This window comes from Xiphophorus maculatus, chromosome 2 (assembly GCF_002775205.1).
Source record: "Xiphophorus maculatus strain JP 163 A chromosome 2, X_maculatus-5.0-male, whole genome shotgun sequence".
NCBI lineage: Eukaryota > Metazoa > Chordata > Actinopteri > Cyprinodontiformes > Poeciliidae > Xiphophorus > Xiphophorus maculatus.
The window spans coordinates 30,807,434-30,821,274 of NC_036444.1; the positions used below are offsets into that span (position 1 = coordinate 30,807,434).

General features: G+C 38.1%; 1 protein-coding gene across 2 annotated transcripts in view; it reads right to left on the reverse strand.

Annotated features, from left to right (window-relative positions):
• Nucleotides 1–13,841, reverse strand: part of LOC102231467 (integrin alpha-11-like) — a 52,242-nt gene that overhangs the window by 19,960 nt on the left and 18,441 nt on the right. For both annotated transcript variants that reach the window (XM_023347210.1, XM_023347207.1), the window contains exons 3-10: nucleotides 10,575–10,684; nucleotides 8,556–8,647; nucleotides 6,693–6,807; nucleotides 6,468–6,595; nucleotides 6,042–6,190; nucleotides 3,124–3,268; nucleotides 729–894; nucleotides 556–626 (exon numbers count right to left, since the gene is read on the reverse strand). In XM_023347210.1, the coding sequence (XP_023202978.1) occupies nucleotides 556–626; nucleotides 729–894; nucleotides 3,124–3,268; nucleotides 6,042–6,190; nucleotides 6,468–6,595; nucleotides 6,693–6,807; nucleotides 8,556–8,647; nucleotides 10,575–10,684 (976 nt within the window). The remainder of the gene's footprint in view (nucleotides 1–555; nucleotides 627–728; nucleotides 895–3,123; nucleotides 3,269–6,041; nucleotides 6,191–6,467; nucleotides 6,596–6,692; nucleotides 6,808–8,555; nucleotides 8,648–10,574; nucleotides 10,685–13,841) is intronic.

Genomic DNA, 13,841 nt, shown 5'->3' on the forward strand with positions numbered 1-13,841 from the left:
TCAGTTTTTTCTGTTAGTTCCCACTCCAGTCCAGTTGAAAGCAGTAATGCACCTTTATAATTTATCTACTAAGCCCCATTAAACACCAAGCTTAAAGACTAAAAGCCATGGAACATGAAAAGGAGACAATGAAATGGATGACAAAAATACTTTTTGCACAGTTTCTGATTCAGTATCATATAGATATAAAAGTGCTTTCCAATACAAGAAAAATGGCTCATATATCTGTTTTTTCATCTTGTGTTTCCTAGCTACATGGATTGACACATGTTGCTCCATGACCCCAGAGTCATTGATCTATTGTTTTTATTTATTTTGATGTCAAGTTGTAGATTGCAGACAAGTTCTTTTTAGCTAACTTTATTTATTTTTTTGGCACAAACATTCAGGTCCTCTTTTTAAGATGCTTTGACTGATATTTAAAACATAATGGTCTTTATCAGATTTAAGGTAGCTATATGAACTGAGTTTTGATGAATAAAAAATGTATTTGCATATATTTTACTTTATAAAACACTGAACAAGAAAATGCTTGTCACAATATGAGCTACTTACATTGACTACATGTGAAGAAAAACCAGCTTGAGCCATCTGCAGACCAAACCCCTTACCCTGACTGCTAATGCCTAAAAAACAATCAGAAAACAGAGGGATAAGACTGTTATTGTTACATTCTCCACACTGCCTCAGGTAAAATCTAAACTAAAGAAACTATCCCACCAACTTACCTTCCAACGAGAAAATTCTTTCTCCAAGAGCGTCCACAATATCCTTCAGTGCAGACTCATCTGTGACTTTGAAGAAGTGCTCCTCATCAGGATCACTGGCAATGAACTTGATTTCTTTAAGAAATGCCTCAGGGTTTATTCCACGGCGATTGTAATAACCCAGAACCTGAACACACACATAGGCAGTGAAGTGCGGTCAGGGGAGGCAGGTGAGGCTCATCATGGAAAAATAATATGAGAATTTATACTGCTATTTTCACCATGTGCGACAGACTGGTGACTTGTCCAGGGTGTACCCCACCTCTTGCCCGGAACTTTAGCTGGAGATAGGCACTATCACCCCTCCTTACCCCACTAGAGACAAGGGTGTTAGAAAATGGATGGATGGATGGATTTTCACCATGTGGTTTGTACTATAAAGTATTTATTTTTCATTTAGCTTAACTAATTTTGATGATTTTCTTCTTCAAAATGGCTGAATTTTCACAATTTCCCATTCAAATGCTCAGAAGTGAAGCTGGTGAGGCAGCAGAGAGCTGAGCCCCACCTGGGATTGCACAAACTCTCACTAACTGTGCTGGCTGTCATTCGATGGGAGCATGTTGCTCCTGTCTGTACGTCGCCAATAAAATGAAAAAACATTTAATATATGAACTGATTTCCCATAATTTAGCTTATGTATATAATGTACAGTGTTTTTTTCTGAGGAATGATCATAAGCGGCAGAGAACAGATTCGAGGTGAGGCTAGCAGTTTCCTTGCCTCATGGCAGGGGGCGCTCATGATCCCAGACATTGGTCTTGTGACTCCATGTCTGCAGAGTAAGAGACAGCGAGCTAGCCATACAGTAAATAAGTCAAGTGCAGCAATATATTTATTGTTTTCTACATCTATTCTGACGTCAACATGGATGACTAAATTTCTACATTTGAACGGTTTTCTAAAGTGGATTTTCGATCGAAGATAAACTTTAGAATGGATAACTTTAGAATGGATAACTAAGTTATTTAGAATAATAACTATACTAGTTATAATAACTATACTAGTTATTATTCCCATAGAATAATAACTAGAGGAAGACCAACACAGGAGCTGAAAGGTTTGTTTCAAACTATGAGACAGAAGGGTACCCGCTCTTTTCATATGGAAAGAAAAGACAGGCTTTGTGGATGTCCTGCTAGAAACTGGCATTTCTGATTTCCTGGCCTTCTTTTTTCAACTTGTGTCGAGGATAGACTTGGTTTTGGATAAACTGATATTTTCGTGCAGAATGAGCCGCACATGGACTACATTTATAGTAAAGGTAAAAAATTTTTGTTTAGTTTATTAATAAATGTATGTTTTGTGAGCTACAGTTTGTAAAGAATGCAGAAAAGAAACATAGCTAACCTGCAAACTGTTATCTTAAATTAGCTAATAGCGCGGTAGCTATAATCTACCACAGCAATCACTTATTAATAATCTCAAAATAAACATTAAGCCTAAAATCATACTTCTGCAACAGACTGAATGTTCTGTTCTTTGTGTGGGAAATATAAGTGTTTTTTGGTGTGGAACCCTGAAACATAAAGTGGCGTCGTTGTCAGTTGTTATGGCAGCGAGTCTGTGTGTAGCTTGGCCGATACAGAGAGCGAGAAAGAAGTGGTTTCGAGTTGTACTTCGGTCCCTTTGCCGTGGAGCATAGCACTAAATTAATAATACCTACATTTCCAAGTTGCACCAAATTAACGAAATTGTTCTACCGTGGCAGCGGCTATGGATAGCATGTACAAGAATAGTCTGCCATCCAACGCTGTGTGCAAAATTTCCATATGTAAACAATAACAAGGGGGCAAGGGTTCTATATTTGTAAATCTAATTATGATTAAGTCAGTGTCTCACCAGCTATAAATGTCACCACACATCACTGCACATAGGGAATAGACAGTGAACACAAACATTTTAATTTCATTGACAAAAAATACCAACTTGTCTTATCTGGATGGAATATAAAACCAAGAGCATCTAGTATATTGTGAGGCTAATTTTAGTATATAACTTAAGAATGGCCGGCTGAATTGTGTATTAAAAAGATTAGCCGATTAAACACCAGAAGTAAACAAGCTTGAAGACTAAAAGCCATGGAAGATGAAAAGATGGGCAGCAATTTGGCCCAGCTTTTTTTCACCCCAAATACCAGCACAGTGCCAACATTACCACATTTCAGGCTTTCTAGAAATCTCCCCAGCCATCCTGACATCATTCATGAACAATATCCTTAAAATGTTTCACTTGGGGCACAGACTAATCCCATGAGGGACGAAGCAGTCCACCTTCTGCTGGATGAAAATCATGATCTCAAACTTGAGTAGGGAATCATTCAAATTTCAGCTTTAAAGATAAAAATGGGACTCACTGCAATAGCATACATAGTGATGTTTTCTTTCTTGCTTTGATTGACAACTTCCATCAGCTGATGACTGTCATGTGATTCACCATCTGTGATAACAATCATCACCTTCTGAGCTCCCGGCCTGCCACCACGCTGGAATGCCTCCAACCTGCAGTGAAGTGGAAAGATGTATCATAGCTTCAGTATATCCTAATACTGAACTATTGATGGATTCATTAATTCATCTTCTAGTTCCACCTAGTTTCCTTATGTGATCTCTAACTTATTGTAAACAAGAGGTATTTGTCAAAAGTTGCACTTTGACAAATATCACATTTTTGCTATATTTTGGCTGACCAATTAAATTCAGTTAAAATGCTACATAATTTAAGAATGTGCTGACATGTGACTAGCTAGGATGATATGCAACTTAGTTGTTCAGACATAAGTTCCTTTAAAAAACATCAGGTGCTTCTCCAATTTCAATTTAATTCAATTCAGTTTATTTGTAAAACAAATATTGTCTTGAGGCAGTTAACAAAAACTAATTGCAGTTCAATCATACATACAGTATGTTACAGTTAATAAACAGTAGAGTAAGATCAGTTAATTAATGAAATTAATTTAAAAAGTTTATTTGTAAAGAATCCCAGCAAATTCCATTAAGACCTGAACTTAGTGACAGTAGAAATTGCTTGCTCTCATTGACCTTACAGCAGTGCCCCATACTAAGCATGCATGTAGCAACAGTGGAAAGGAAACACTCTCCTTTAACAGGAATGAACCTCCAACAGAACCAGAACCTGGTTCAGTATAAGAGGCCATCTACCACAACCAACTGGGGCTTGAGAAGACAGAGTAAGACAGAGAAAGTAACAATTTAACAGCAGGAGAGGGATACCACTTAAAGGAATGAAATTCAGTCATATTCCATCAAGGAACAGTAGATACATGAGTTTACCCATAAGTTTTAAAATAACTCTAGAACCCGACGGACCCACCGGTGGGTCCAGCTGCCACGTGACCTCGGCTCGCTCTGTAAACAAGGGCTTTACGTGCCTTTAATTTTTTTTTATTATTATTATCCGCTAAAAGAGGCTTTAATCTTTCAAAAACTATTCCGCATAAAGGTTTTGCCCAAAATGTTAAGATTTTAGAGCTATTTAAAAACCGCTGATGAGATTTAAAGGTCTTCGGGCGATGACGCAACTGCCCGGAAAACACCCGATCAGCTGATCATCACGACCATTTTGTGTCTTCACGAGACAGTGGAAAGACTCTCAGAGCTTGGCACAAAATGTCGGCTATGCAAAATCATGACGTATTTTCCGGAACACGATCTAAACGCGTGCGTAATCTATGCGTTCTTTGTGCGTACTCCGTGCGCTATTGAAATGCGCTCAGTGAATGGTTCTTTTCGGGATAGGTGTCGATGGGCGTAGTTCGAAGCATTCAAATAAGGTGTGTACAGCAAGAATTATCATTTCACTTGTGCGTTCTGCGAAAGAACAACGGTTTTTCGATTTGCTACGAGCGGAGCTAACTCTAGCAAAAATTAGCTCAACTGCAATGGCGCAGAGGAAGATGTCAGATGTGGAGGCGCTGTAAGAAATATTTCGGAGCGATGTGGAGCTGGAAAACTATTCTTATAGCTAGTGGGATTCGGAGGAGGAGGAAGAGGAGAGAGCCGGAGAGGAGAGAACCGGAGAGGAGAGAACCGGAGAGGAGAGAACCGGAGAGGAGAGACCCCCTGAAAGCCGGACACAGCTGACAGACAGCTGACAGACTTGATCTCGGTGATCTGTAAGTTTCCACCCGCAATTTCACAACAAATATTTGATGTTTTGGTTCTATTTATTTATTTATTTATTTATTTATGTATTTATTTATTTATTTATTTGATTATATGCTTGTAATAACGGCAGGAAGTAAAACCATGTGGTTATTTGTTTATTTATGTTTTACTAAAATATGTTTTATTTTACTAGTAAGGATTTCATGTTTACTTTGTAATAAACCTCTAATTCTTCAAATACTTTATTTTTATTTATAGTCAAGTGGAAGCTGAACCATCAAGCTCAGATGGAGCTGAACCTCCCCCCCCACATCTCATGATTCTTCATCTTCTTTGAGGTAAGATGTCCATTATGCCAAAAAAATTGCAAAATTGTTTATTTGTTCTTGGAAATTACTTCAAAAAGTATTTTTGACTGTTTTACCTTGTTTCAATAAAAGTTTTCTATTTGGAGTCAAAGAAAGAGCTTTTAGTTCATCATTATTATACATATTATACTGTACACGATGGTACATTTTGCATATAAATGGGGTAAATGTCATGACCAATGGTTATATTATATGTAGAAAGTGTCATTAGATGGCAATAAGCTATTTAATTTTAACAAACCCCCAGTATTGATGTAATAAACACATTTGGCACATTTGGCACATTTTTGGATAAATGTGCCAAAATGGCCTCTCCGCCTAAGAAATTTCTCACTAATACCATTCTAAAATGAATATGATTCATCTGATTGAGTCCAAATTTGGTATACTTTTACACAACATTTAGATTTAAAAGTCTGTACTACTTTTTTGTGCTATAAATAATATTTTGGTAGTGTTTTGCAATGTTTATTTCAAAGAAAATTTTGGCGAGGTTCAAAAAATGCAAAATATTTTGTATTTTGTCCCTAATATTTCAGGCAGGGTCAAAGCTACAATGGTGCTGACACCAGAAAACCATTCTATGACATCTTACCTTTACAGAGGTACCAAAAGTTTCTTCTTAAATCTAATAGCTCTGAGGCTGTAAGTGATTTACTTTTGTGTGTTTTTGTCAGGCAGAAATTTATTTATACCCCCTTAGGGTCCAACAGGTTAAAATTCAGAAATGACAGTGACAGGTAGTGATACACATTAATTTAATCAGCATTCTGTCATACCGTGCCACACTGATCCCTAGTGCTGTCCTGGTCTCCTCTCCACCTCGTTGGTCAATGTTTCTGGCAGCATCCAGCACATCCTCCACTGTGTGGTATTCACCCAAACTGAACTCATGGACGACTGTGGAGCCATACTGAATAACTCCCACCTACAATCAAATCACACTTCACTGAACTGTCATTTAGATAAAGTGTTACTCACAGTAGTATACCCCAAACCAATGGACAGCATGCTTTCCTGTTATGAATTTATCTGCTCTTAAGAACATTTTAAATGACAAAAATATAAATTTATACAACTAAAGCCTGAACACGTGCTTAAAATATATTGCCATATGTGGTATGGTGAAGCTATTAATTCTTATTTTGAAGTAGAACCTAGTTCGTTTTGTCTCTGTTTTGTGTCTGGGTGTGCAACAGACAAACCTGTGTCTGACCTGGGCCAATGTAGAACTTCTGCAAGATGTTCATGATAAAGTTCTGCACCTCATACCAAGGGTAAATGGAGTTGGACCCATCCAGAACAATGACAATGTCCATAAATGTTTCACACCCTAGAAGATTGAAATGGACAGACAGCAAATTTTTAATTATATGCAGATAGGGGTGTGTTTGTGTGGGTGGGTGCATGTGTGTGTATGGATGCATTACTCTGTAGAGCCGGTGCAATACTCTGGGTGAGTTTGAAGTTCCGGTTGGCTTTGGTGCAGATTCCAGTGCTGTACAGAGAACTTCCACATTCATGAGACCAGAGAGGACCACAAGTCTAGGGACACATTTATGTGCATCAAATATATACATACATACACACAGAAAAAATTAAGTTATATATAATGGGACAAAATGCGCAAAATATGTGGATGTGAATTAGATTTTTTTAAAGTTAATTAGCTTAAAAGAAATTCTAAATTTCTGACTATGATGAAAAAAAATATCTATATTGGTCCACGACACAACATACCCCAAAATAAATTTGTGGTTGTGATAAAATGACAAAAAGTTCAAGAACTATGAAAACATACGGCTTCAAAAGATGTTATACGTTTACAAAACACACCCATCTTTTTCTAAATATCAGCTGCAAAGAAAGATCTAAACTAATATTGTAATCATTTCTTATTTCTCTGACAAAATCCTTTGTATAATTTAACATGTTGAACACTGATAGGAACTAAACCTGACCAAATGCCAAAGGGCCTGCCAAGGTAGTCATAACATCTGGAGTAAGCAAATTGGACAAGCATTGTGTTAGCGATCCTTGATTACTTCCACAGGTCTCTACCTTCCAGAGATTTTTCTATTATGTTGGTAGCAAGACTGTTTTTTACTACCTTTACTGTGTATGTTTTAAAATTTGTTTGGTGTAAAAAAGTTGTTCAAAAATGTATTATTTAAATGAAATCAAATCAGTATGAACTCTCACCAAACACTTAGAGGTACATTGATAAAGTAGCTTCCTAACTTAAGCAGAAAATCAGCCAATCACATGGCAGCAACTCATTGCTTTAAAGTTAATGTGTGGTGATAACACCTTGCTGACGAAAGACCAGTAATAAAACGGGGGATGAAAGTTCCAACTGTGGTGTGTTTTTTTTAGAGATGGACAAAACTCCAAATGTTCCAACTTGGGCCAGGACTTAAAAGTGTTAATTTCAATTAACTAATCATATGGATATTAATTCATCTCCAGTTTTAACTCAATTAATCACGTTTTTTTTTTTTTTTTAACATATTAAAGTCCTATGCCGGAACCATTTTATTGTGTTTCTGGTACACCCATAAAATTGACAACCAAGTGACGCACACAAACAACAGGCACAAAAGTCATGTTTCTTTGCTTTTATTGTGTATTTTTTTAAATACACAAAACAAATGCCAAATTATCTTCTAGGGCCTAGAATCTAGGCCCACTGGAAGATCATTTTTGCCTCAAAAAAAAAAAAAAAAAAAAGAAACAATCTGATTGGATGCTGAAAAACACTATTGCTGTATTCAAATGAACACAATAGTCTGAATGATCTGAATGATCAGGGGTTCCTGAAACAATTGAAAGCTGAATGGGTATAACTCTTCACACCAATTTGATGGCTGAAGAACCTAAACAACAGATTAAAAACAATAAATATCTTTGTTGTTGAACAGGTCGATTTATTCGAGAATTTTGCAGAAGAAAAGGTTTTTGAATTGAAAATGGTGCTTATTTTGGCTATGGTTTTCGATTAAAATGTGTGTGCAAATATTTAGAAACCCTGCAATTAATTCCCACCACTAGTTCCAACATCTTGTTGAATCTACTGTACCTGCAAGCTGTTTCTAATGAAGTGACTGATCAGAATGAGCACATGCCAGTAATTGTTCCAAATCCCTCCAATAGCAAAGCAATATCTATTGGTAGGTGTTTTAGGGACAGAACGCTGTGACCAAACAGCATCATAGAGTCCGCCCCCATGTCTTCTGGTGAATCCTGGCTAACATTAATTAATTTCAAACTCAGTATGTTTTTTTATAACTCACCACAAAGCTGCTATCCTTGGAGTTGGAGGTCAGTGTCATTCCTAGTCTCATTTTGTCCTTCCTCTCTGTCACATTGTCCAGAGAAAGCTTTCCTGATCAGAATCAAAACAATCTAGATGTAAAAAATAAAATGTAGCACAACATTCAGCTATCCTTAGTTGTGTTAAGACAATTAGGATTTTCTTTGGATTAATCAGGTCCTTTCCTTTTTTCCATCTTGAGTGGAACAAAATCGCATTTCGGACAAAAACATCACCCTTAAAAGCTCTGTAGGAAAAACAACAATTTAAAGTAGAGTGCTGCCAGACAGCAAGGAGACTTTAACGAGGCCCCCTGCTGGGCAGTCCACAGACTGGAATTCTAGCTATTCCAAAAATTTAAAAAATCATGTTTCTATCAGCATTGTGGTTATGGTAGGGCATACACAGCTTGAATCAAACATCAACATGAATCATATGCATACAAAGAGTCACATTTTACAAGGAGTAAAGATTTGTCATTTTGACTGTGTTCCTTTAGAGCAGTGGTTCCCAAAGATTTTCTGGGCCCCCTATCGATTACAATAACCTCCCCCCAAAAAAAATCAACTGGGCACACACATCGTTCAACCAGACATAAACCTATACACATATTTTGTTTTCAAACTCCACTGAAGTTTATTTCACACTTCAGGTTGCAACAAAACTACAAACCATCTTTACAGTGAAACACTTTTGTGTGACTGTTTTTTTTTTTTAATTCATCCATACCGCTTCCCGTGCCACCCCACCTGCAATGTTAGAGCTTTGTTGCAACAATTCCAACAAAATGTAGAATAACCAATTTTCCCACACACTAACAAACCTGCATGGTAAATATATACATATATAAGTATGAAAAGAATATAGCAATAATCAACATCATAACTGTAAAAACACAAATCACCTATTGCATATGTCTGCTCAGAGTTTGGCACATTGTATGCATATAGTGTGAGAGTACTGTGTTGAACATTGCACATATATGGCCAGAGTGGAAATATTATGATGACTAGGAGAATTTGAACAAGGATTTTATTTAAGTGTTTAGCCTAAATAAGGAGTTTTTTCCCCATTCCATTCATCCCAATGGACTCTTTCACTAGGAATTTCTATCATAATCCGACAGACATGAGCTGCCTCTGGACTCCTGACCATTCATAAATCACAGATTGATACAGGGACATATCCAACATCTGAGAGAGCACAAAAATGAAGTGTTGTGTGGTCTTGATGCTAAAAATATACAATAACATCTGCATTAAGTCAGGCCATACTTTTATTTTTAAAGCAAAAATGGCAGAGTAATATCATTGTTGCTAGGTGAGCAAATACAGTATTTCAGATTTTGACTCAATAATTTTATATCTCACCTGCTTAATCTTCTCAGACTGTGAATGTCATAATCTTTGGTACTTTTGTTTAATCACAAATGTTTTTTTATATTTACATTCAGATTTATGTTGTAATTTTTATCTTTTTTGAGTAGACCATTTTATGCTCTGTTTGAATACTTTGTACATTAATTCTGTGTTTATTCAAGTAATTTTATTGAGTTATCTTTGCATGTCTCCCTTGCAGCTGACATTCATCCTGTTAGTTAGACATATTAACCTCTCCAGCATTTATGCCTCTCAGTTTCTGCTATCCTCCTCTGGTTTCTACAGTGGTACCAATCCTTGTTCTCTGGTTCCTTGTTGTTCCTGGTTCCTCTCATATCTGTTCTTTCTTCACTTTTGTCATCAATAAATGCACCACCATACATTATACTGATGCCACAATGGGATTGATGGGTATGTAAGAATATCATTTTGCATTGTGTTGTAAAGAGCATACTTCATATGCTACATATGTCATCTCAAGCAATGCATAGTTATACTTCAATGAAACACCATCAAGCTTTGCTCATAATGCAGCAATTATTTGAAAACGCCTCTGCCACATTATACTTCGTACACATTGTCATGATCTACTGATGATGATCTACTTGAAGTTTGCTCACCTAGGTCAAGACGGCTGCAGTTTGAAGAGCTTTTGATATCCAGTGGACATTTATAAACATCACCCGTTTGCAGTTGTCCTGTGTATTCAAAGGGAGCCCCGACCAGCAACCTGGAAAACACACACAGAACCGTTTTTGCCTCTCATGCCATATTAGAACTTCAGTCACGGTCTATCAACACAGAATTACTGAATAAAATGTAATGCCCCAGTTTAAAGCAATTACAGAACAGATGAGAAACAAAGTTTTTTATTTCTGTTAATCTGGAAAAGATTACAAACCCATTTCTTCAGGAGCACAACAATTCATCCAGGAAGTCACTTAAGAACCCAGAACATCAAATAAATTATTGCGGGCCTCACTAGCCACATTTAGGCCCAAAACACACTGCTTGCATCTGACTTTTCAACAACCAAATTTCTACAGGACACACAGTCTCTGACACGACAGTCTTTCTGTGGGACGCCAGCAGGATCATATACATGTGATTTTTCTTTGCGTTACTTTGACGCGTATACAACGCTGGCATTCCATATCCCTCTGTGAACTACCGGACTCGTGAGAGCGAGACGATATGGCTTGTGTTCACATTGACGGGATTTCAAGCCAGCCCAGGAGTAAACAGAAAGTTGCTCCAGCAAGATTGTTGTTTCACTCTTTCACTTTTCTTTGTACTTCTGAGGTCCCACCACGGGTAAGTGTAGTATTTTTAGTATTTTTAAAATTGTTTAGTTTGTATTTTCCTCCAAAGCAGATGTGCTTCACTTTGCCACCGAGTCTCACTTCCTGTCTCATCCGTGACATTTCCATCAAATTGCTGCGTAGCTCCAAACGAAATAGACTTCATGTTTAAATTGGCCGGAGAATCAGAGATAAAGTCACACAGATTTATTTGTGATATGCAAGACCCCACTGACTTTAACATGTTCTGTGTTCTGTGTACATCATCCTACCCAATTTTCCAGCAGATTGGATAGCAAAAGTAGATCTAGTGTGTTTAGGGCCCTGAGGTCTGTGTTCATGATTCAACAATAAGAAACAGATTGGACAGAAATGGCCTCAATAGGAGAGTTCTAAGGCCAAAACTACTGCTGACCCCCCCCAAAATATATATAAATGAAAAGGCCTGTCTCACATTTGTTACAAACATCTTGATGTTCCCAAAAACTCTATTGAAAAGGTGCCCAAGATGGTTGTTGCAGGAGCTACCATTCTGCAACTTTTAGATTCATCCCTGCTCCTATACACCTGAAAGAAATTAATCACTCATAACCAGAGCTGAATGACTGCTGGTGAGTGTTCTGGATATATGATTCTGTGTCTTTCCTCTAACTCTTTTAGCTGCTCACATGCACACACATGCCCATGTTAAGTTAAGGAAATGACTTCAAATTAGATGCTTAGTTAGAGGCCTAAAAAAGGAATTAGATTTTATTGTTTGGGGCCACTCTGTGTTTGTCCCGTAAGACCTCATGGCAGTGGTCCGCCACTGAAGTGGTTAAATTTTCTCTGTTGTTCCAATACATTGCTATCAATTATTTGCCGTTAATAAATTGGACTTATCAGCTCTGAATTTTACTCTTCCAACAGCTTTAAGTCTGTTTCTGCTGTGCAAGACTGATATATCTTTGCTGTTCAAAATAATAGTGAAAATTTTCCAAAGGTGAGAATTTTGGAAGGTCATCTATCCATCCATTTTCTTACACCCTTGTCCCTAGTGGGGTCAGGAGGTGCTGGTGCCTATCTCTATCTCTATCTCTATCTCTATCTCTATCTCTTGCCCGGAACGCAAGAGGCGGAACCAGGTCACCCTGGACAGGTCAACAGTCTGTCGCAGGGCAACACAAAGACAGACAGGACAAACAACCATGCACACACACACTCACACCTAGGGAGAATTTTAGAGACCAATTTTACCTGACAGTCATGTTTTTGGACTGTAGGAGGAAGCCAGAGTACCCGGAGAGAACCCACGCATGCACAGGGAGAACATGCAAACTCCATGCAGAAAGACCCCGGGCCGGGAATCGAACCCAGGACCTTCTTGCCTCAAGGCAACAGTGCTACCAACTGCGCCACTGTGCAGCCCAATTTTGGAGGTCAAGAGGTTAATTATTTTTATTTTAGATTATTGTGAACGATCATCTCAAAGTATTCCCAGATGTCAGAGATTTTTTTCTTGCTAGCTCCAATTCAAACAAGCTTCATCTGACATGCCCACTTTTTACTCGGTATGTGCCTCAAAGCCTGGCTTCAGATGTCCAATCACTACTGTCTTGCTTTGCCTATGTTAGATAGTCCACTGATCTGTCATCTGGACATGACTCTGTTTCTGCCTCTGGACTTCTGCCTTGTCCCTGGCTCTGTCAGCCTGTGTTTACTGCCATGCTCCTGACCTTTTTCTGTGTCTGACCCCAGAGTATCGCCTGACCCTTGGATAACATTGCCTAATTCTACTGCCTTGGTTCTGACCCAGCTTTGGCTCCCTGACCTCTGAGTCCTGTTTATTACCTGGGTTGGTAGACCTGAAGTTAGCCCACTGTGTTACCAGCATTTTTGCTCTAAACCACTTTCTACCATCCTGCAGAAGAACCAGTAACTAGAAGCCCCCCGAGGTCCTCCAGCCACTGCCTGGACAACCAGTCTCTCTGAGGAACTGAGAATATGTTCCTCGTGGATTTTGAGAATGTTAGTGGCTTTCCTTTTGAGATCTTGACTACATAAGATTTATTCAAGCCACTGGTTAGTTTCTGTCCTCAGTGGTTCCTGGTCTTGCTGTTGGTTATCTCCTGCCCCACACATTTCTATTCTCAATAAACCATTCACTGCTTTACTGTTGTGTTTTGGCTGAAATTTCAGGTCCTCAGTTTCGATTGTTCTAGTATACCCATATAAGTGATATCTTGCAGTGTACCGCCTTTTAACACACTACTGGAAGACTTGTTTTTCTTTTCTGCTCTCTAACATACATTCTTCTGCTGTACTGTCACAGAGCCAGCAACATCACTATTAACTAGACATAACACCACATGTGTCTTTGAAGATTATTGTGGGAAAAGGGCTGAGTCACATTCCACAGGAGATGACATAGGAAAATGGTATGCCAGTTTTTGCTAATTTACCTCCTTCCTGCTAATTTGTCTTCTTTCCACATCAAAGGGCAGAGTTAATAAACCACATCTCAAAAGGCAGACCAAGTTCACAGTCAGCAGCAATACAAACAGCAAAGGTTTCACCCTAGCTCAATGTTTTTAAAGGGGAGGCCAT